At 36.5% G+C, this 24,483-nt stretch overlaps 1 protein-coding gene across 1 annotated transcript in view; it reads left to right on the forward strand.

The window, feature by feature from the left end:
* The window catches only part of LOC114642235 (solute carrier family 12 member 3-like), a 40,376-nt gene that overhangs the window by 7,270 nt on the left and 8,623 nt on the right, over nt 1–24,483 (forward strand). Inside the window, exons 8-24 of the mRNA XM_051923171.1 lie at nt 1,447–1,558; nt 7,290–7,420; nt 8,437–8,521; nt 9,597–9,754; nt 11,737–11,844; nt 12,519–12,642; nt 13,255–13,356; nt 13,480–13,635; nt 13,868–13,967; nt 14,685–14,796; nt 16,031–16,165; nt 16,660–16,766; nt 19,869–19,951; nt 20,075–20,155; nt 22,765–22,860; nt 23,465–23,576; nt 24,372–24,458. Of these exons, the coding sequence (XP_051779131.1) occupies nt 1,447–1,558; nt 7,290–7,420; nt 8,437–8,521; nt 9,597–9,754; nt 11,737–11,844; nt 12,519–12,642; nt 13,255–13,356; nt 13,480–13,635; nt 13,868–13,967; nt 14,685–14,796; nt 16,031–16,165; nt 16,660–16,766; nt 19,869–19,951; nt 20,075–20,155; nt 22,765–22,860; nt 23,465–23,576; nt 24,372–24,458 (1,889 nt within the window). The remainder of the gene's footprint in view (nt 1–1,446; nt 1,559–7,289; nt 7,421–8,436; nt 8,522–9,596; nt 9,755–11,736; nt 11,845–12,518; nt 12,643–13,254; nt 13,357–13,479; nt 13,636–13,867; nt 13,968–14,684; nt 14,797–16,030; nt 16,166–16,659; nt 16,767–19,868; nt 19,952–20,074; nt 20,156–22,764; nt 22,861–23,464; nt 23,577–24,371; nt 24,459–24,483) is intronic.

Below are 24,483 nucleotides of genomic sequence, written 5' to 3' on the forward strand. Positions count from 1 at the left end.
AATGACAAACCTTTAAAAAAAACTTAAAGGAACCGAAAAGTGATGGCAAAAAGTTAGGATAACTTCTTCATAATGGATCAACGAATTGAGGAATATTAAATAGCTGTACTTGAAAGAATTTGCCAATTTTAGACACATTAACTTGAATTATTTGAGAAAATACAAACATGTTTTTAGAGTCAGGTTTAAATGCATTTAACAATTGTTAATTTTCAGTAGTTTCCAAGGTGTGATTCATGAATTGTAGGTGCAGTTTATTGGCTAAAATGGCTCACTGATCTTCCCTAACTAATAGGCACTGAAAAACATGGCTTTATTCTTTGGATTAATCATTAAAATCAGAAATATAAATTTTAATTTTCTTTTGTGCTTTTTTATATGAATTGAATGGAAGATTTTTTAAACTCTTCTTGTAAAGTTCACTTGATTTTAGAGATCATTCTTAGCTTACAGCTTAGCTTCAGCTTACAGTTTTGATAATTTAGAGATCTAAAGATGGGGAGGGAAGTTTGGTGGCCTGGCTCAGTGGTTTAAAGTCTCGGCCTTGGAGGGCCGTAGTAGTTGCCATGTTTTGCTCAAATCAGTCTCCACGTTAGAAGCCAGTTCCAGATGTTAACAAAAACGGTTATTTAGTTTAATGCCTTGTTGGTTCTCTCATTGTACCTCTTCATGTCTAACAGTATAAAATGTGTAACATTAATGCAATGTTAGTTTAGTGGTTGATGCAAATAGGTAGAAATAGAGGACCAAAAATGATTATGCTGCATAAATCTTGTAATTCAGTTGCTAGCAGCATTATGTGCCAATAATCCCATAGTTGCAAGAACCATCAATGGAAATTTGTGTGAAAAATAGGCTTACTAGCTACCAAAGTCAATAAATAATCTAACTGTTGTAATGTTCATCTGTGTGGACACACCCATATTAAATCATATTACTCATTAATGGCAAGAGATTTATTTATAGTTGCGTATAATGGATGAGGCCATTACTATGTAATGGCAAGAGTAGGGAGTTTGGCAGTGGGAACCTCCTGTATACTGAGTTCTCCTGTGGAGAAAACACAGTACATGAAGGTGTGTTTTAGGGTGTCTTTGAAAGGAAAATATGCAGCACATCACATTTTAAAGAAACGTACTGCACTCTTTCTTGGCGATGTGATCGAGAGGAATAATTTCAATGGATTTTACTGGTGTGATATAGGTTTATGCAGCTGCTGAAAATAACACTGGTAAACACAGAAGTGTGGGAAAGGCTTTAGGGAGCAGCATTCCTTGCTTTTTATTAAACAAAACAAAAATTGTGAAACTGTATTTGATTGGCCTGTTTTGCTCATTGTTACTAGTGAAATGAAAATGATAAAAGAAGACAAAATGTAAGAATCTCTGATGAAATGCTGTTGAAAAACATATAGTAACATATTTACGTTGTTTTATGCCTTTGCAGGCTCAAATTTTATTCTTTCTGGTTATCCTGGTATCTTTCGTAAACTACTTGGTGGGAACTGTAATTCCATCTACAGAAGAAAGGCAGTCAAAAGGATTCTTTAACTACAGAGGTTTGAACATTTTCATCTCACTGTCTTATCCATTTAAACTTTTATTCAAACATCTTTGGATGATGGTATGATTTGATAAATAAAATGTCATACTGAAAAACACAAAATTACCATTCTAGTATCCACCTGAACTAGTCAATTGTATCTGACCTTCAATGAAAAAAAGGATTTGTGCTGCAGTACTAAGCTTGTAAAATATCTTATGATTGCCAATGTATAATTCATGTTCTCAACTTATAAAATGCCTGATTGAGTTTACAGTTGAAAATCTCTATATATAATCTTCATTTGGATCCTGATCTTTGTTTGTCCGTGAATTAATTAGAAGAAGCAGCACTAGATGGCAGTAGAGAGACAGATAAAACATAGGCATTGCATTAAGAATCTCCTCCAGGCTTATACTACTGAAGACTGTAGTACTCCAGTCACACCTCAAAACACAGACATTCAAACTAAACAAATTGTTGTGCTTTAAATTAACTAATCTTTATATATAATCTTCATTTGGATCTTGATCTTTGTTTGTCCGCAAATTCCACGCATGCGTAGACCACCTTCCAGTTTAGTACGTTGTTGTTACTCACGGATGTCAACAATGTGCCGGAATAACGAAAGGGGTGGTGGACAGTGTTACGCTGGTTAGCTCCTGAGGCCTGGTTAGAGAATGAGATTGCCGAAGATAAAAGGTATGTGCCTACGTAACATATGAATGAAAGAAAGACAGTGGGTAAAATGAATGACAACGTAACAGCACGTTCTGGAAATTATTATTGTTATGTTGTAGCCGGCGAGTGCTGCGCATCTCACAGTTGTACCATGGCTTGCTCACATGTCAGTGAAGTGATCCCTATTTATGCTTTAACACTAGAATTACCAGAGCCTACGAAAAAACTCGTAAATCCGTCCCACCTTAAATCGCGTCTTAAATCCGTTTGCACCTCTCCGCCAGAGTCCTTTGTCATCTAAATGTGCTGATAAACAAAAGCTACTAGCAGCCAGCTATTCCATCCCCCCACCGACTTAGAATGAACTTCTCCTAGCTCAAGCCTTGCCTTGATTTGATTACCTGGGATTGAAGTGGAGTTTTAGAGTGGAAATAATTCTAGCGTTATTTAGAATACACGCATTTCATGTGTGTTCCATTGCTATAGTAGGCTGTGAAAACACATTTTTAAAACAGAAACATTTTTCATATTCTAATAATAAATGACAAAATGTAGGCATAAACTATATAACGTATGAAGCCTGAAGTCCATATATCAAAGAAACACATTCGCAAAAGGTACAAATAAGAGAACACATGCGCTTTGATTCAAAAAATTAAAAAAAAAAAGCCGCATTAGCATGCCACATTGACATTCTTACTACAACCACCGCGGTGGCGTAATGGTATCAGCTCCTGACTGGGAATTAGAGGGTGGTGAGTTTGATCCAGCACGGCTCCACTTCGAGAAGTGAACTGCTCTTATTCTTACAATTTTAGAATAACAACATAAATTTGATTTCAGTCTGTAACAGCCGGTGTAACTTATGATACTGGTAAAGGTTAGCTTTTTTTTTTTTTTTTTTAATTCACTTTTCATTCTCGCAGTCGCATTCAGAATCAATCCATACAACCCCATCTGACACAGCTGGTTTCACATTAATAAAAGTGCACTTTTATTCAAGACTATAACCGAAGAACAAAGAAAGCAAGTTACAGTTGGTGGTTGATACGACAGCTTGCGTGGTGCAATGTTAAGAACTGCTGATTTCCGATCCGTGCTATATAAAATCATCACATTCAAATATTAACAGTTCCCACACACCCAAGGTCCGCCATTCCTACATTTACGACATGTGTACTTGTTGCAGTGTACACACCTCTCTGTGCTATGGTTCCTATTACAGTGAATGAGCACCTGACACTGTACTTTCTTCCCTGGGGGAAGCTGAGGTCTTAGAACGGAAGTTTGTTGATGCTGTATCATCTTTTCTTTTTCCATCGCCTTTTCCTGTAAGAAGCGACGACGAAGTTCCTCTGCAAGGTGAGCCATGAACACTCTTCTTTTCTCAGTGGACCCCGTGCATGCCTTATACAATACGTGTGCGTTCATCGCTGCTAGGTCAAGGATGTTGTAGAACACAGCAACCGGCCACCTGCGTGTTCCTGTTCGCACTGAACAAGCACGCGCCTTCTGGTCCATGATGTCAACGCCACGCTGGGGAAAAAAGAAAGACAAATATATGTGACATTTTGAAGAAATCATTTTATCACCAGAATAGCACCAGAATACTTCGTTACACTAATATTTTTTTCAATAGCATACCTTCATGTGGTTGTAGTCTGTGACCGTGTTTGTTTTTTTTTTTTTTTTATCTTGCCCAATCTCCACATCATGGCGCATTGTGCTGAGAATGCAGACAGACTTCATCTTTTTGGGCACATACACTGTCAGCATGGCACTGGGAGATCTAAACACCAGCGTGGAGAATTGTTCGTGTACTGAACGACTTTAGCTGCAGGTGGAAGTTCCCGTCGCACTTTATTCATGGTGCCAAGCAGAGTTGTATTGCGGTGCAGCAGTCTATTAGCCAGCGAAAGTGACGTGAAGAAGTTGTCTGTTGTTACGGTTCTGCCTTTTTGGATTGCGGCAGATTTGGAGACAAAGTACATGTGCAATGCCACTCCTTATTTAGGAAAAGATCCCAGTCGTCCCACGGGAGAAAGACTTTCCGAGTCTGTGGTCATAAAGCTTATGGAGCCATTTCTGGACAAAGGCAGAACCGTAACAACAGACAACTTCTTCACGTCACTTTCGCTGGCTAATAGACTGCTGCACCGCAATACAACTCTGCTTGGCACCATGAATAAAGTGCGACGGGAACTTCCACCTGCAGCTAAAGTCAGTTCAGTACACGAACAATTCTCCACGCTGGTGTTTAGATCTCCCAGTGCCATGCTGACAGTGTATGTGCCCAAAAAGATGAAGTCTGTCTGCATTCTCAGCACAATGCGCCATGATGTGGAGATTGGGCAAGATAAAAAAAAAAAAAACAAACACGGTCACAGACTACAACCACATGAAGGTATGCTAATGAAAAAAATATTAGTGTGACGAAGTATTCTGGTGCTATTCTGGTGATAAAATGATTTCTTCAAAATGTCACATATATTTGTCTTTCTTTTTTCCCCAGCGTGGCGTTGACATCATGGACCAGAAGGCGCGTGCTTGTTCAGTGCGAACAGGAACACGCAGGTGGCCGGTTGCTGTGTTCTACAACATCCTTGACCTAGCAGCAATGAACGCACACGTACTGTATAAGGCATGCACGGGGTCCACTAAGAAAAGAAGAGTGTTCATGGCTCACCTTGCAGAGGAACTTCGTCGTCGCTTCTTACAGGAAAAGGCGATGGAAAAAGAAAAGATGATACAGCATCAACAAACTTCCATTCTAAGACCTCAGCTTCCCCCAGGGAAGAAAGTACAGTGTCAGGTGCTCATTCACTGTAATAGGAACCATAGCACAGAGAGGTGTGTACACTGCAACAAGTACACATGTCGTAAATGTAGGAATGGCGGACCTTGGGTGTGTGGGAACTGTTAATATTTGAATGTGATGATATATGGACTTCAGGCTTCATACGTTATATAGTTTATGCCTACATTTTGTCATTTACTATTAGAATATGAAAAACGTTTCTGTTTTAAAAATGTGTTTGCACAGCCTACTATAGAAATGGAACACACATGAAATGCGTGTATTCCAAATAACGCTAGAATTATTTCCACTCTAAAACTCCACTTCAATCCCAGGTAATCAAATCAAGGCAAGGCTTGAGCTAGGAGAAGTTCATTCTAAGTCGGTGGGGGGATGGAATAGCTGGCTGCTAGTAGCTTTTGTTTATCAGCACATTTAAATGACAAAGGACTCTGGCGGAGAGGTGCAAACGGATTTAAGACGCGATTTAAGGTGGGACGGATTTACGAGTTTTTTCGTAGGCTCTGGTAATTCTAGTGTTAAAGAGCCTGGATACCTGTGTGTCCCCCTTTTATAACCATTGCTCCGTGTATATTGCCTTACTCTTTGGATTGCCACAAAGCAACCTGCGAGATTGGAGAAAGGTTGAGAAGTGATCGTGAAAGGAAACGACAGCGTCGTGAAAACGAGACGTACTGAGAATGGAGAGAAGCAGAAATGCTCCTACACCACCACATAAATACTATTCGGACAGTGATTCTGAGTAGGCCATTCCTATCGAATCAATGTTCAAGGGTTTTCTTTTGTAATTTTGTTTCCCTTATAAAAAATCATAATGCTGTGCGACGAAGGGCCCAGTTCACGACTGGCAGCCACGTTTAAACAGGGAGCCCTTCACAGACAACTTTAACACGCGCGACGTAGTTGGCGCACATGGCTAGTCTATATATATATAAAAGTCAATGTGTGCATGTATGTATGTATGTATGTTCCAGCATCACTTCCGAACGGCTGGAGCGATTTTCATGAAACTTAGTACACATTTTTCTCATTGGTCGACTTAAAGTACTGTAGGGTGAAATCAGCCCTAACCCATCCCCTTCTGGATAGGGTTGGGGGTGATCTTGCGGTCTTGTATGCCTGTTATCATCCAGTTGACACTCGGAACGACCACCAGAGGGCGAACTGGAGGTGACTGCCAGCATTCTTTATATTTGAGCACCACCGCACTCCTGTTGCTTTTGAAATTAAATAGAGTTGGACGGTTCTGAGCGTCAACTGGATGATAACATACATACAAGACTGTAAGCAAGCACATCAGTGAGTCTTCATCGTTTGTTCATTTATTTTTATTTTTCTCCCAGGCAACGCTAAATATTTCAGCTAGTTTAATATAAAAAATACATCTGTAGTTAGTGAAATGTATTCCATTGAGGTATAACACGTGTTGTATATACATCTTTCACTGCTTAACAAGTGGTAAATGACAGACATCTTCTAATTAAAAAACAACACCATTATCATTAAAATACATTTAAAAAAAAGCAATGAGTGCTAGCTTGAGGGTGACTTAATGAATAGAGTTCCTTAGCAGAGAGTTGCTCACACTTTAAACAAGGCAGCAAGCAGACACCCTGCCATTTACTGTGTGCAGAGATTCTGCTCCAACAAAGACTTGCTAGGTGAGAGAGGCAGGAGGTGATGGGGGTTTTGCTCTCCCTTGATGGATTTTTACATGCGGATACCCTGTCTTTTAATCGCAGGGTGGATGCCCCCTCTTGGTGACTTCAATGCACTATGAGTAGTGATAAGAGCCCCAGTCCTCCAGTTTAGTGCACATTTAGAATGCCCTGATAGTAGATCCATCCATGAATGAGTGTCACTCCAAAAAAGCCCAAGTACAGCCTTCTTTAAGAAGGGTTTGCACACCATTGATTTTCTAGTGTTGACACTCATAAAACCATTTTTGTGAAAATGCATTTATTTTTAGGACTTCATTCATTCAATTTTAGGGTTATTGGCAGGCAAAATGGTAAGCCTGTCACAGTGGCATCAACCATCAATTGGAATAAGCTGATAAGATGATAGATATATAATTTTAATGCATTATTCTTTTGATAAGCATATTATTGATCTAAATTAAAATCTTTTATTTTTACTGTCTCTAATTTGTCCTGAATTTTTGATTGTTGCAGTTAGTATTTGAAACATAACAACTTTTAGTCGTCAAACATTCAAATCTGAAAAATGTTTTTTCATTTTTTTAAAGCTGATATCTTCATACAAAACATTGTTCCTGACTGGAGAGGAGAAACCGGCAGCTTCTTTGGGATGTTTTCCATTTTTTTTCCATCAGCAACGGGCATTCTGGCTGGAGCCAATATTTCGGGAGATTTGAAAGTAAGAACTCTGCCTATAATGTATATTCATTAATGTATATATTTTACAATTGGTGCATCCTAAAATTTACTTGAGGGAAGGCCAAATTGTGAACCATGATCATGCACAGGAAGGCAGAAAGGAGGTCTGTGGGTTATTGGGGAGATTTGTGTAATGTGTAGACATTTGACTTGAAGCAGGGCTTGTTGTTGCTTAAGTGCTACATCATGGCGGGGACTGTACTAATTAATGCAAATGTGTGTTCTGTGGAATTAAAATTAAGTAAAAGAAAAGGAACAAGGCTAAAAATTGCAGAATTGTTTAATAATAAACCTAAGTACAATGTAAACCACCTTGAGGGGCTTTAGAAGTGCAGAGCTTTAACATTAATGTTTGCTTAGCATTCTGTTGAGCTCCATTTGTCAGTAAAGTATCTAGCTTACTTAAGTGTTCTGCTTATAAACCACTTTAGGATGACATTCATGAGAGAAGAATGTTACATAAAATTAATTTAGTTTGAGGATGTTCACAATAGAAGCGTGGTATTAAAAAATGTTTACAATGTAAAATGAGCAAAGGAGGTTGGAGTCTCACAGGATGCTCTGTTTAATTTTGATGTATGGGGATAGATGAAAAGAAAAAAAGTCACAAACGTGCTGAAAAAACAATTGGCTTAGCCCCATGTTGAGAAAGGTCTTCAGAGACTTGGAGCTTCATGGTCTTCACTACCTGGTTCATAATTAAACCTCTTCTTCCAGTAGGGCTTCAGTTTATTGAGTTATAACTGAAAGGCAAATGGCTTCAGGAGTGAAAGGAGCTCACCTCAGTGGTCTTCCAGTCTTTCTGATCCTCCATTTTAAGGAGACATAAGAAACAAAACTTAGTGGTGGTGTCACACTTAATTTCTTCCATGTATTCACCAAGCATTAACCCATTAAACGCTCCTCATACCCATGTGTGTGACGAGTTTTTTAAATTGGATACATTTAAATATTTTTACTGATTTATATTACACAATCCACTTTTTTTCTCTTCAGGATCCAGCTGTAGCCATCCCAAAGGGCACCCTGATGGCTATTTTCTGGACAACAGTTTCGTACCTCGCTATTTCTGCCACAATTGGTAAGCTGTTAAAATTGAAGACAGTAGAAAATCTTGATACATTATGAAGTCTTTAGTGGTGCACTAGAAAACATCATTTTTTTTGCATTGGTTACCCTTAAAATTCCCTGAATGTGGTGTTATTTATCCTTATTTTTACTTGTTGAAAGTTTGCATGTATTATTCATCTATTAGTAATTATTTACATATTATTTTATACTGTACTCTCTGTTCTATCCTCTTAACAGTACCAGCCACAAGCATGTGCATGAGGAGCCAAACAACAAATCTATTTTACATTTTTTATAATTACCAGTAGGTGGCACTAGAGCACATCTGTAGTCCCAGCTTAGTAATGTGCTTACTATTAAGTGTACTCACAAGATGGACTGAAAATGATTTCACACACATACATCAAATATGGAAAGGCTGTATTAATTTTTAGAAAAATATATAGAAATTTGACTTGTATTAGGTTCTTGTAAGAGAACTCTACTCTCAGTTTTATAATGGCAGCATTTTATGAATCCTTCTGGAGCTACAGTTTGATGCCATAGCCATTATTCAATACCATTATACTGCTTCAGGTGATTTTATTTTGGTACATTTAAAATAATGTGATTTCTAAAGAACTACTTTTTTACTTGAAATTGTCTGAAACTGAACAAGCAGAAATGGAATAATTATGATGCGTCATATACACCATGCAGTTACAGTAAGTCCATGAAATTGTCAGAAATCTCATCGTGGGGAGATCTTAACTTGTATTTGTTACTGCCAGGTTAGATTTTGGCTTGTAACAACCATGGACAAGTGGATATAGAAATGGATGAATGGATGAATGGATGGTTGAAATCACACTGGAGGTTTTTGCAATCTGATTATCATCAATAGCAGCCCTGCTGCTTTGCAGTAATGAGATTGTGGGTTTGCTTCCCAGGTCCTTCCTGCAATGGAGAGAACTTTGAGTAGTGAGAGAAGCTCTATATAAATGTAAAGAATTATTATTATCAATGAATGAAAGTTAGCAGATTGACAAAGGCCTTGTGAATCTAGTCCACAATGCACTATTTAACCTCTGTCCTTCGTCTTCCAGGTTCTTGTGTATTGCGTGATGCCTCAGGAAATCTTAACGACACGTTGCTGTTCAACAACACAGAAGAGTGCAGTGGGCCAGAATGTGTCTATGGATGGAATTTCACAGACTGCAGGGATGCTGGTGACTGTCAATATGGACTATCCAACTACTATCAGGTAAAACAGTGTCATTAGAAAACAGGAAGACTCCTAACAGAGATCTGTTGAATTAGTGCAAGATATACAGTTACATAAAAAATGTACATTAATTAGTAACTGTGAAAATAAGTGAGGTGGTGTCATAACTCAGAATCTGTCACTTCTGCCTCATGACTTCTGAGACCCAGGCTCATTGAATTATAACTCCTAAACTCCTCTTGACTTTTCCAAAGATGTGGGTGTTAAAGTATTAATGGCTTAGAGAGGGTTTGTGAGGGCTACCATGTGCACAAGTTTGCCCTGGGATGAAATACAGAAGTGATCATCATTGATTCCTGTCTTGCTTTTGATTCTGATTGGGTAGGTTTCATCTTTCAGAGCCCTTATAATGAATAAAAAAGCTTTATAAAACCAATGGATGGATGAATAGGTGGATGTAGTCAAATAAATAGTTCAAAGCTAAGGATAGAGATAAAGTGAGGTTTCAACTCTTTGGACATTGGGCCATCTTCAGTACCTTCTGCAACAAGTTTATATAACACTTTGTGTTTGTGTGGGTTTTCACCAGGAGCTCTGATTTTTACCTTTCTATAAAGGGTAGATTCCTGTCACGTATCCCATGTTGAATGCATAGGCTTTGGCTCACAGTGAGTCATGAAATGTATGGAAGCCTACATTTCACCAAATTGCAAATCAGAGACAATAGAATTCAGGGAAAATGTAGAAAGTCATAAGATTTGAATTAGTTTAAATTTTTATAGAAAGAAAACCCAAATAACTGTTAATAATAGTATGAGAGTTCTACTAAAAAGTGATGCCTGTCAAATCATTTTTTTCTTTATTAACAACACGAGACATGTGCAACTACATGCATATGTAGAGTAGCTCTTTGCCTTCAACATGGTTCTATTCAAAATCGCCTCCACCAATGGCAAAACATTTGCACCAACTTTGAACCCACTTGTCAAATCCATTTTGAAAAAATCTCCAGGCTGTGCAAATCCATGTCGTCCACCCTGTTTAGGTTTTCCTCAGTGACTTCTCTCGATGGCTTCCACTAAGTGGTTTGTGTTTGTTTCTCCTTCTCTAAACTTTTTTTATTAATTTTTGCACATTACTTTCATCAATTGTCACCTTACCGTACACATTTCTGAGACCATTGTGGGTGCCAGCAGCAGTATATACTTTTTTGGTCAAGAACTTGATGTCTGCTCATTGTTTCTGCTTCAAATCTATGGTTCAGCAACATCTAGAAACACAGAAATTATATCAGTCATGCGGTATGAGTTATTCGATCTGATGGTGTCACATTTAGATTAATAGATTTGGAGAAAATGGCAAATAAACCTCATAACAATATTAATAATAATAATAATACTTTTATGTACAAATTTGTTGTGAACACTAATTATACAATTGGAGCCAACCAATCAAACAACATTCTCTACGACAGAAGCAAGAGGTTATATCTGCTCATTGATGTAGCTTTTCTGGATGATGCAAATATCTCAAACAGGTAGATAAACTAAGCAATTAAAAAGACTTTGAGATTGAGATTTCATACATGTGGAACACAAAGGCTTATGTGATTTTAGTAATAATCAGAGCATTAGGAGCTGCTTGATGGTCTCCAAAAATATCTTGAGGAACTTTCAGTAAATTGCCCTCGATGGAACTCCATACATATTTCATAAAGTTCTGACCATCGAACAATAAGACCTAAGGAACCTGTTGAATTCCTGGTAAAAAGCAACCAGTGCAAACTGAGAAAAAAAATAAATAAATGTTGTTTCTGTGTTGCACAACCCTGTCTTAGGTCAAAGAGGTCTTGGAGAATTATGCAATTAGGTCATAGGTCTTAGAGAATTATGATTTTGTATATAAGAATAATTATAATGGCATGTTGATGAGAACATAGAGCAGACTATCTGAGAGACATTCCCACTTCAATTACTCATCACCTTGGTTTTGAGTCTACTGATTGAATCTTTTTTTTTCAGGCAATGAGTATGGTTTCTGGATTTGGACCACTCATTACAGCAGGAATTTTTGCTGCCACATTGTCCTCCGCTCTTGCCTGCCTCGTCTCTGCACCCAAAGTCTTTCAGGTATTTCTATCAAGTATTATACCTGCAGATATGAATGCTCTTTAACATTGTAAAATCCTTAGAAAAAGTTACAAAAGTCATGTTTATTATTTGAAAATACTGTGTAACTTATGAATATTAATGTCAAAATAATTAATAATTATGATAAATCCTCGTTAAAATATGTGTTGTTTGAAGAGGTGCTCATGAAGCCCAGCTGAAATTCTACATCTAGTCCTTTTCCGTGTGTAGTTTGCCTATTCATGTGTGTTTGTGTGTGGCAGGGAGTGGGTTGTGTCCTCCAGGCATTTCTGTTTTCCCCCCACACCCCCAAAGAGGTTTGTGTTAGTTTATTTGACAACTTTTAGAGGCTGTGCATGGGCAGCTTCCCGTCTTGCACCCAAAGATGTGGGCTAGACTCTGGGCTCCAAGACACTGAATTAGATCAGGAGAGGTGGACAATAATTGTATTTATGATTGAACTTGTTCTAATAAAACTTCCTATGTAGTTATTAGCACATACTGTGTGTTAGTTTATTTAAATTATTTAAATTATCATTTACATCTATACTACTGAATGTTCAATATGCCAATGCATTCCACTTTCCCCTTGACTTATAATCATTACTTTGTATTTACCCATTTTTATTGTATGTAATTTGTAGTTCTTTAAAAATTTTCTTTCTTCCCTTTAGTGTCTTTGCCATGACAGACTGTACCCTCTTATTGGATTCTTTGGTAAAGGATATGGGAAAAACAATGAGCCTATTCGAGGCTATCTCCTCACTTTTATTATTGCCATAGGCTTCATTCTGATTGGTAAGTTGAACTTTTGGAACCTTGTTTTCATTGATTCATTGGGATACATATAATCAATGGAAATGTCTTTTTTGACTAACACTAAAATATATATTTTTTTCATTATTGTTACTTCATTATTTTCATTATTGTCAGAAATAGAAATAACTGGACACTTAAATGAGATTTAACCTTAGAGCACATAACCAAAACAACAAAAACAAAAAAAAAAGCACTGGAAAATCCAAGTAAGAAGATGAGCATAGCAAGAAATAAAATAAAATAAAACTAAATCTACTCCTCTAGACATGGCCAAATAGTAGGTGTGACCTGACAGGGTAGATGGTTTTCAGGTGCAAGTTTTGACCTTACCATTCATTTTCTGCAGTTCTAGCTTTATTGTTTCTTTGCATGTTGGAATACTGCACTTAAGCCACACTTTTATGACACAAATCACTCACCTTCAACCCTGGCCTCTCTGCCTTCTGAGGAGTTGAGCTCTAATCCAAATTTTCCTCCAAAGTTTTACACACAACAAATATGTTTTTATATTTTTTGTACTTTATACCATAGAAAGTAGTTGTTAAACCATTTCAAGTTACTCATTTTCTCAAAATGTTTCCTCTCTTTCAGCTGAGCTCAATGCCATTGCTCCAATTATTTCCAATTTTTTCTTGTGCTCATATGCACTCATCAATTTCAGCTGCTTCCATGCCTCAATCACCAATTCTCCAGGTGAGCGTTTCATTTTTAGCTCAAAGAACACAACATATTGTGTACTGTATTTCACTCATATTACATACTAATTGCAAATTAGACTCTGTCACAATGAATACAGTTTCTTTTCTACCACCATAGGATGGAGGCCATCATTTAAGTACTACAGTCGCTGGACTGCTCTCTTTGGCGCCATTGTTTCCATTGTCATCATGTTCTTGCTTACGTGGTGGGCAGCTCTCATTGCTTTTGGCATTGTGGTCTTCCTTTTAGGTTATGTAACCTACAAGAAACCAGGTACTGCAATTTTCAGGTTTTACTTTTTATAATTCATTCTGTCATTAAGTTTACCTATTAGAATTTGCAATTTTGAAATTTAAAAATGATGAAGAGGTCGAGTTACATTGTGTGGCTCCTAGTTTCAATTTTTTTTAGGTTTCCCCTCTGTTTGTGTGGATGGGTTTAATTTTTACAGTTTTATTTTATAATCTTCAAAATAACACAATTTCAAAACTCACTTTTTTTTTAGAGGTAAACTGGGGATCATCAGTGCAAGCCAGTTCTTACAATATGGCTCTGTCCTATTCATTCTCACTTACAGCAGTGGAAGATCATGTGAAGAACTTTAGGTATGAATTAGAATAGCAGGAATAATAACCTGATTTTTTTAAACTAAACTTATTCTTTTAAGAGTATTATGATACAATTGTGGATAGCCAATTAAATTGTAAAATTAAATTAACTCTGTATCTTGATTTACAAGACCACCTTAATACTAGGGTGTTGTACCGTGTTAGTCATTATGACTGTAGTGAGAAGTCAAGCAAAATGACACCTTTTATTGGCTAACTAAAAAGATTACAATATGCAAGCTTTTGAAAGCTTGCATATTGTAATCTTTTTAGTTAGCCAAAAAAGGTGCAATTTTGCTTGACTTCTCATGACCACCTTAATAAAAGGATAAGTGTCTGTGTGTCTGTCTGTGTTTCCAAAAGATGGTACAACACAAACATTGACACTGCTTTAATAATAATAATAATAAGCTTTTACAAAATCCCACACCTAATGGTATATAACAGAGACATTTGTATTGAATGGTGCACTGTAAACATTAACACTGAGATCTGCATTGATTAGACTTCAACCCATCTTAGACACGTAGCACAGCGAGTTTTTTAATAAAATGTTAAGAAACTAATAGAGATATCCACTGTCTGATACACTGTGTAAACATTTTTATCCTGCACAAAGCTTCAAGTTATGTTTCTTTCTGTCTAATGTGGGTATGTTTACATTTGTAAAGCATGTGACAACATCTTGTGATGCACTCTGTTTTCTCCTCACAGACCTCAGTGTTTGGTGTTAACTGGCATTCCAATGTGTCGCCCTGCCCTCGTCGACTTCGTGGGAACTTTCACCAAAAATATTAGTCTTATGATTTGTGGGAACATTGTTATGGTATGTCAACTGAATATTTCATATTTTAGTTTTGCTATGATCTTTATTTCCAGAAATCAAATAGCCTGAAACAAAGTTATTTGTTTCACTTATACATTTTACTAACAAATTACATAATTAAATGTTCAATTAATTGTAATAAAAAGTATTATTAGAATGCTGTTGGATGTGATGCTTGTGACTTTGAAATGATCCGAGAACCCCATAATCAGCAGCCCAGTCATCACTTTGTCCCCGAAACAGCCAACACATTTCCATGACCGGCTAACCAGAAGTTCTTTTCCAGCACCTGTCCTGTGCTTTGACCTTCACTATATCAGCATACTCACCCCTAGGATTTCAAGAAGAGAACTGCTGTTCTATATTAATTCATTTTTACGTTATTTTTGAAACTTTACTTCTGTAGAATCTGTGATGGCACTACTGCCTTGCAGTAAGGAGACCAGAGTTTATGTCCTGGATCCTCCCTGAGTGGAGTTTGTATGTTCTCCTTGTGTCTGCATGGGTTTACTCCGGATGAACAGAGATATACAGTTTAGGTAGATTGGTGATACTAAATTGGTCCTAATGTGTGGTTTGGTGTGTGTGTGTGTGTGTTCACGATGCAATGAACTGGTGCCCTGTCCTGGCTTTGTTCCTGCCTTGCACTCCATGCTAGCTTGGATAGCCTCCAGCACCCCCTGTGATCCTGTTCAGGACTAAGCAGGTTTGAAAATGACTGACCTTTGTAGAATAGGTCTACTATTCCCAAAAAATAGTGTCATTAACAATAATTTCTATGTTGTTATTTAGCAAATGGTGTACTATCTTAAACATAATAAGTTAAAGCAAATGTGTTTACCCCGTCTTTTGCCTTTCATCCACTGTCAGCTCTTTTTATCTTTTTGTACCTTTAATTGCAGACCACTTTGGAGGATCCTCTTGTACATCAGGCTACATTATGATTGTTTATGTTCATGCAAATCTATATATTGTTTTTATTTTAAATTGGACCACAGGGACTTAGGTGATTTTTTAGAAACACAGAATGAATTAAAAGTGAAAACTGAATTGCAGACTTGCAAGGAAAGTCCAGTGTCCCTGTCTTCTAGGTCAACCTAACCATTTATCTGTACATGTATTTCTATCTAAATACAGTAAAAAAAAAAAGATATACAATATATTGCTGGGAGATAGGTTTAAGTATTACATGTATATGCACACTGTAAAAGAACTTTTTATCTTTAATGTTTAGAATAAACTAGATAAAGAATTACTGGAGGAAAGAACAAGTAAACAGATCAAATGGCTGAATAAAAGGAAGATTCGTTCATTTTACACTTCACTTATGGGAGAAAACCTGAGGGATGGTGTCAATAATCTCATGCAGGTAATGAGTATATTTTGAGGTTTTCTTTCAGGACCATTTCAAAACTTGTTAACGCCATTGGTACATTTTCTACAAGGACCTTTAGAGAATCCATGTGATGCAATTCAGATGTTTTGAACTACTGACTACAGATACAGTATAGTTTACATATATATGACTATGCTGTTTGTCTGCATGATCAATTTGAAGAAAGGTTTTTTAATATAATTTTTTTTGTTATGGGAAATGCTATTGATTAAGGCAATATGTAAAAACAAAATATGAAAGATAACCAGAAATTATTTTTAGCTAAATTTATATCTTATATCTTAATTAATTTGATCTTAATTAACTGATTTAAACATTAAAAGGCACCCTTGAATGGGCCAAATATATTTTTTGCTTATCTTGATTTAATGATAAAACACCATTAAATACCCAGTTTTTATACTTTCTAACTAGAGAAATATAACAATATAAACATGTATATTTTAATATTTATGTTGTTCTTCTAGGCAACAGGCTTAGGAAAGTTAAAGCCTAACACTCTTATTATGGGCTTCAAGGGAAACTGGCAGTCTGATCTCTCAGAGAACCTGGATAGCTATGTTGGGATAATAAAGTAAGTGTCCATTTGGGGTACATTTGGGGAGGGGGGCTTATATCTTGCTGAAGTTAAAAGACCAGGGCAAATCCTAGCAAAAACATTACTCCTTGATGAAATTACACTAAACCTTTATCATGTTGTGTTTGTACTAATAGACAATAAAATAACATTTACACAGTTAATCAAATTAAGGTTAAGGGTGCTCAACTATCCATCCATCCATCCATTTTCAAACCCGCTGAATCCAAACACAGGGTCACGGGGGTCTGCTGGAGCCAATCCCAGCCAACACAGGGCACAAGGCAGGGAACCAATCCCAGGCAGGGTGCCAACCCACCGCAGAACACACACAAACACACCAAGCACACACTAGGGCCAATTTAGAATCGCCAATCCACCTAACCTGCATGTCTTTGGACTGTGGGAGGAAACCGGAGCGCCCGGAGGAAACCCACGCAGACACGGGGAGAACATGCAAACTCCACGCAGGGTTGACTCGGGAAGCGAACCCGGGTCTCCTAACTGCGAGGCAGCAGCGCTACCACTGCGCCACCGTGCCGCCCGGGTGCTCAACTAATAGATATTTAATATAAGGCAAGGAAAAACTAACAAGTAATGTTCTTTATCAGCCTTTTGTTAATGTCTTTCATAGAGAATATATTCACAGGCAAAACGCAATGGAAAATGACAGTACATTTACATAGTAGTCACACTCTAATGAATGTTTATTAATTTAATTCAACAATCTTCCTTGAAGTATAATTGTTATCTATACATTCCACATGGGTGGTACACTTGTACAATAGTTAAAGCTTCTGCTTTGAAAATCCAGTATCTTGAGCTCGCACACCATGCCTAGTTGTATTTGTGAAGCATGAACCTTCACTTCATGTATGGATACTGTTTTTTATCCCCATTACTAAATACATTTAGTTGTGTGCAGTGATAACTGTAAATTGGCCCCAGTGTGTTTGTGTAGGTCATGTAATCAACTGGTTTCCTGTCCAGAGCAGTCTCCAGCTTTATGTTCAATGCCACCAGGATGTGTGTTGAACCTTGACTCTGAAATGAACCAAGCATGTCTGAGAATTTACGGATGTATGTACATTGGGGACACTGTAATCTTGGCTTAGTTAACAGATAGTGAAAAAAAATTGAAGTTGATTGAGTTGACAAATGACTAGACTATAATGTACAAGAAAAAAGAATGTGTTAAATTTCCAGAAATTCTGAGGGGTGAACAGAACAGCAAGGTAAAGTGCAATGACTGGTGAGGAGATTCTGAAAAATTTTCTTCAGCTGCTAATGCCCCAGTAATGGAAATACAGAAAAGGCTACTTTAAATATAGAACCTTTAAGGCACATTGGATTATAGACTTATGAAAAGTTTTATACAAAGAAAAATAATTTAAAGAAATAGATGCTCTTGTATATTGAGATTTTTTAAGCAATACATTTTTACATACAATTATTGACATAATTAATTTTCCTGTGTGGATAGCGCTTTGACTACTGATTAATCAAAAAGGTATTAAAAAATGAAATTCAGCCTGAATTGCATGATATTAGAATAAACCTAAATAGAGTCTCAGACCTACAGTATTCAATCCAGTTCAGAGTCACAAGAGTTGGGTCTATTCCACAAACATCATGGTCAAGACCGGTGCCAGTCCATCGCCGAATCCAATGACACACACAATCACACTTGCTCTGAACTCTGGGTCAATGGAGAACTGCCAGCTTACTTATCTGAAATGCCTTTGGAGATTTAGAATGAAAATCCATAAAGATACAGCAACATCATACTAACACCACATAAACAAGACATAGCAGCACTTAACCAATGTGCAATTTTTGAAATATGTAGAATCAGAAAATAAGCGAGTGGTATGGAGTATCTGCATGCTTTGAATGGCTAGATGTAAAGGAATAATGCAATAAATGAAATTAGTATATAATACAGTATTTGTGTGGGCACATGCATATCATTCATAACACAAATAAAAACAAGTACAAAAATGATCCTGAAAAGGTCCTTTGCTAATTCAAAACAAAAGAATACATTTCAAAGGCCGTGACAGTAATTCTAGAAGTGTCTAGGACTGTAGTTTAGATTTTCATAAGCATTACATCATTTTCTTGTTTGTGGAGAAAAAAACGGCCTCAAATTAAATACATGAAAGTTGTGTGAATTAAATACTCTACATTGGCCCCAGTGTGTTTGTGTAGATCATGTAATTGACTGGTTTTCTGTCCAGAGCTGTCTTCATCCCTAATCAGTACAACTGGATTCAGATCTGGCAGCCAAGACTTCTGTAATATGTAGCTAACACCATTATCAAGCTCTTTAAATCATTTATTCACCACATGTGCCATGTGAATGGGTGTAGGACAAGAATATATCTCCACAGAATGAATTATTGCCACTTTTGTTGCCCTCTAAAAGAATCTATAGACCTAAAACCATGACAGCAAAGTACATAGCTCTTCATAGCAGAATCACTAGAATCTTTCACTGTGGGAGAATAAGAGTTTTCTGTGCACCAGATGTGTCCTCTTATTAACAACGAGGATGTGAGATGAGTCATCTGACCTGATACATTTTTTTCACAGCTTCTTGAATTTTCTCCACTACGTTTTCTGCAAATATGCATTCATAGGTGTAATAGTTTTATGCACCATAATCCAACCATAGTGTCCCTCTCTGTAAAGTTCTCAACAGACTAGTCTTGAATAAATATGTGGCGCTGGTCTCATATTAACATTTATGATCAAATGATCTTCCTTATTTTTCAAGTCAATGCAAGGATATCACCTTTTTGTTTTCATCCATAGTTGTTTCCTAGCATTATCTTTTCAATTTTTTTTCTTATGAAGCAGCAATACAGTGAGCAGTCATTGTCACTGAAGCACCTGCCAAACGTGCTCCAAAAATCAACACTCTTTTAATCTCACATAGGACATGATTAACAGCTCAGTCAGTCCAGCATTTTTATACATGGCCTTAATTGTTGAATTATCTCGATGTACACGCCAGTAAAGAATTTGTGTTTCTTATTCACCCTATCACAGTCACATCTGTACATTTAGCTGTTTACTTATTTTTTATCTTGACAGTGATGCCTTTGATTTTAAATATGGAATTTGTCTGCTGAGAACAAGCAACGGGTTGGACATTTCTCACCGAATGCAAAGTTTTGGTAATATTCACATTCTACTGTATAAACTTCCTTTGGCAAAAGTAAGGTTGATGTACAATACATAATATTTTAATGCTTGCTTTTTGCTTATTTATTTTCCAATAATTTGATTTTCCCAACCAGATAATCCAGCTTTTGAGGAAGTTACAGAAGAAAATGATGAAGTGCAACATGAAATGTCGATCAACAAAGCAGGAGTGACAGGTAAGCTTTGTCATGTTTGTCTGCAAATTAACTAAAGGCATGTACTAATTGGGCCTGGTTTATGAAAATATATAAAAGAGGGTCATTCAGGTGACTTAGTGGGTACCACAGTTTGCCATCATGATATAAGAAACTTCATTAATTGTTACTTATGTATCTGAGTGTGTGTTGACAAAGTCTACTGCCTGAAACAAGAAACGATTTAAAACCAAGACAAGAATAAGCACCTGATGATATGGACAGGCACATACATGTTCATAGATGGAATCAATTTGGGTATATTGGAGGAAATCTGAGTACTGAATGAAAATCCAGATGGACATTGGACTGAAGGCCTATTAGAGCTCAGGTTCCTGGTCCCCACAATGATGAACATTAAAATGGAAGCAGTTTCACAAAATAGATAGAAGGGTGAATAATAATAAAGTGATTTTAATATAAACAACCACAAAATGCTATAATGCAAGCAAAGGGAAATGGGTTATAAATACAGGATCAGTGACGCTAACCAACAGCAGGGAACTGCAAAAGGGTGTTAAGTAGATAAAATATGTTCACCTTTTAGCTAATGTAAAGGCATTTTAATCAGATCTTAAAATGATTTTATGAGACCATATCTAAAAAACTGTGTTTAGCTTTGGTAAAGATTCTTCAAGAAATTAGGCAGAGAAAGAGCAACTAAATGCATTCCTCTTTCAAGGGCTTGTCCTTCCTTTGAAAAAGGGAGCTACATAGAAAGCTAATCAACACCTTAAATTTTTTGTTTGTACATGTTTCCCTGTACAATGAAATTCTTTCTTTGCTGTCCACACCAAATGACAAAACCAACGTATAAAGATAAACATAAACAATAAGTAGCAGATAGAGAATAAGTAACAGAGGCAGCATAAAGTATAAAAACAGAATAGAAATATAAAGTGTAATGTGCAGGTAGGTGTGTGATGGACAAGTCAAATACAGTTGTGTGAGGTAGATAGAATGAGATGAACCATGGTTATAAACTTCAGTCAGTTATTTAGAAGTCTAATGGCCTTGGGAAAGAAAGAGTTCTTTAGCCTGGAAGTCCTGCATTTCATGTTTCTAGATAGATAGATAGATAGATAGATAGATAGATAGATAGATAGATAGATAGATAGATAGATAGATAGATAGATAGATAGATAGATAGATAGATAGATAGATAGATAGATAGATAGATAGATAGATACTTTATTAATCCCAATGGGAAATTCACATTCTTCAGCAGCAGCATACTGATACAATAAATAATATTAAATTAAAGAATGATAATAATACAGGTGAAAAAAAAAAAAAACAGACAATAACTATGTATAATGTTAAATATTAACGTTTACCCCCCCTGGTGGAATTAAAGAGTCGCATAGTTTGGGGGAAGATAGATAGATACTTTATTAATCCCAATGGGAAATTCACATTCTTCAGCAGCAGCATACTGATACAATAAATAATATTAAATTAAAGAATGATAATAATACAGGTGAAAAAAAAAAAAACAGACAATAACTATGTATAATGTTAAATATTAACGTTTACCCCCCCTGGTGGAATTAAAGAGTCGCATAGTTTGGGGGAAGATAGATAGATACTTTATTAATCCCAATGGGAAATTCACATTCTTCAGCAGCAGCATACTGATACAATAAATAATATTAAATTAAAGAATGATAATAATACAGGTGAAAAAAAAAAAAACAGACAATAACTATGTATAATGTTAAATATTAACGTTTACCCCCCCTGGTGGAATTAAAGAGTCGCATAGTTTGGGGGAGGAACGATCTCCTCAATCTGTCTGTGGAGCAGGACAGTGACAGCAGTCTGTCGCTGAAGCTGCTCTTCTGTCTGGAGATGACATTATTTAGTGGATGCAGTGGATTCTCCATAATTGATAGGAGCCTGCTGAGCGCCCGTCGCTCTGCCACAGATGTTAAACTGTCCAGCTCCATGCCAACAATAGAGCCTGCCTTCATCACCAGTTTGTCCAGGCGTGAGGCGTCTTTCCTCTTAATGCTGCCTCCCCAGCACACCACTGCGTAGAAGAGGGCGCTCGCCACAACTGTTTGATAGAACATCTGCAGCATCTTATTGCAGATACCTCCTGCCTGAGGGTAGAAGTGTGAACAGTTTGTGTTGGGGGTGGGTGGGGTCCCAGAGGATCGAGGCGGTTCTCCTGCGGACTCTGCAGTTGTAGATGCTCTGCAGAGAGGGCAGTGGGGTCCTGGAGATCTTCTCGGCAGTCTTTACCACTCTCTGAAGGCGTTTGCGGTCCATAGCAGTAGTGTTGCCGTACCACACGGTGATGCAGCTGGTCAAGATGCTCTCACTTTTAAATTTTACTTAAAAGGTTAATTTAAGGTGGATTTCAGGAAGTACCTCTTCACCAAAATGTATAGGAATAAATATTGAGTCTTAAATCTGAGGTAAAGACCATACACTATTAAAATTCATGAAACTAAAGCTGAAATACATTAATTGTGAGTGAATCAAATATGTTTGCACTGCAAAATTTAACAATATCTTACATTTTTTAAAAAAGTCACAATCTGCCTAACATGCAAGCTGTGCTTTTATTCATGCTCTGTATACAGAATCCGAAATTGTGATAGAAGAGCAATCCCACACTATATTTAAATGCAAGCAAGGAAAGAAAACTATTGATGTCTACTGGATTTCAGATGATGGAGGTGAGTAACTTTAAATGCTCTAAACTAATAAAAGTATTACCAACTTGTACTGATGAGCAAATCAGGCAAGTTTCAATTTACAAGCAGTTTAACTTGACACTAAAATTGTTTCACATGTTCAGTTTCCCAACTGTGTTTCACAACATTAGAGAGTTTAAATACTCCTTCTTCACACATGTTTACCTGTGTTCTTTACAGCATCTGAACCCTCAAGACATTGATAAAATCAGTTCTATGTATGGCTCTCATTTATATCACCTTGGAATAATGCAGTGCTGTTTTTAAAAAATGTGAGCAGTGTGTTTTCAGACAGAGACACACAAAAATGCATTGTTGTGTACATTACTGTGTTTTGTTCTGGAGGAAAATCTTAGTACCTAACAACTGTCTTATCAAGTCCAGGATTTTTTTCCCCACTACATGAATTTATTTTGTGATTTTTTACATTTTTTTTTTTTTGCAAAGTGAATTGTAGATTTTTGAAATGAATTCAATTTCACATGAATTGTTTCACTCGTCACTACTACAATGTAACAAATTAATATTATGTGACATGCAAAATCATTTGTTTGACCTCCAGTGCGATTTTTGATCTTTGTTTCAGGTCTTACTCTTCTAATTCCTTATCTGCTCAATCGAAAAAAGAAGTGGAGGCAGTGTAAGGTCAGGGTGTTCATTGTTGGGCACAAAGAAACAGAAGATGAAGACAAGAAAGAGTGAGTACTCTCATTTTTACATATGACTTGTAACTGTATGACAAAAAATATAACTCCTGAATTTCATCAATAATCTGAAATTGTCATGTTGTTTTTCATACAACAAATTTGATTGGTCACAGTTGAAGTCATTTTTAATTTTTAAAAAATTTAAGTAATATTATAAAATCACTGCACTATAACTTAAAAAAGATTTCTCACCCCTTCAGACTGATAACCTGATTTACAATGAATTCACATTAAACTGAGTGCATTAATTGTGAAGCACTATTTTTGTATTGATACATATTCACATTAATATAAGAAAACTCTTGATTTATTTATTTATTTGGTGCCTTTTAATGTTTTGGATATAATGATAAAACATCCAATTTACTTTTAAGTTTAAAGACTTGAATTAAATGCACAGCATAGAAGATTTTAGAATTTTGTCTTATTCGCCTCCATATGTTGAAAAATGTCAAGTAATGCAGTAAAATTACAATTCTAGAATTTGTATATTAGGAGATGTTAGATGCACCATGTAAAATAGCTTTCACAAAAAATTAAAAATATTAAGAACACTTTTCTGCATTAAACAGTAATTTAGCTTCTCTTTTGCTCCAATTAATTATTTGAAACTGGATTTAATTTTTAATGAATTGGTAAAGCAGGTTCAGTTTACTTTCATTTGTAGCATAATTATCTTTAACTGGAAATGCCCTTTGGAAATATTGAGACTTGCTGATGTTTGTGGGCTTTTCAAAACATGTTTTCTTTACACTTCTTGAATTTAATTTTATTTCATTCTCACAGAATGCTGTCCCTGTTGAACCGGTTCCGGCTAGATTTCCATGATGTCATTGTAATGACTGAGAGTGATGAAGCACCCCAACCTGAAAAGTAAGTGTTTCAAAAACATATTTAT

This window comes from Erpetoichthys calabaricus, chromosome 2, assembly GCF_900747795.2.
Source record: "Erpetoichthys calabaricus chromosome 2, fErpCal1.3, whole genome shotgun sequence".
Lineage (NCBI taxonomy): Eukaryota > Metazoa > Chordata > Cladistia > Polypteriformes > Polypteridae > Erpetoichthys > Erpetoichthys calabaricus.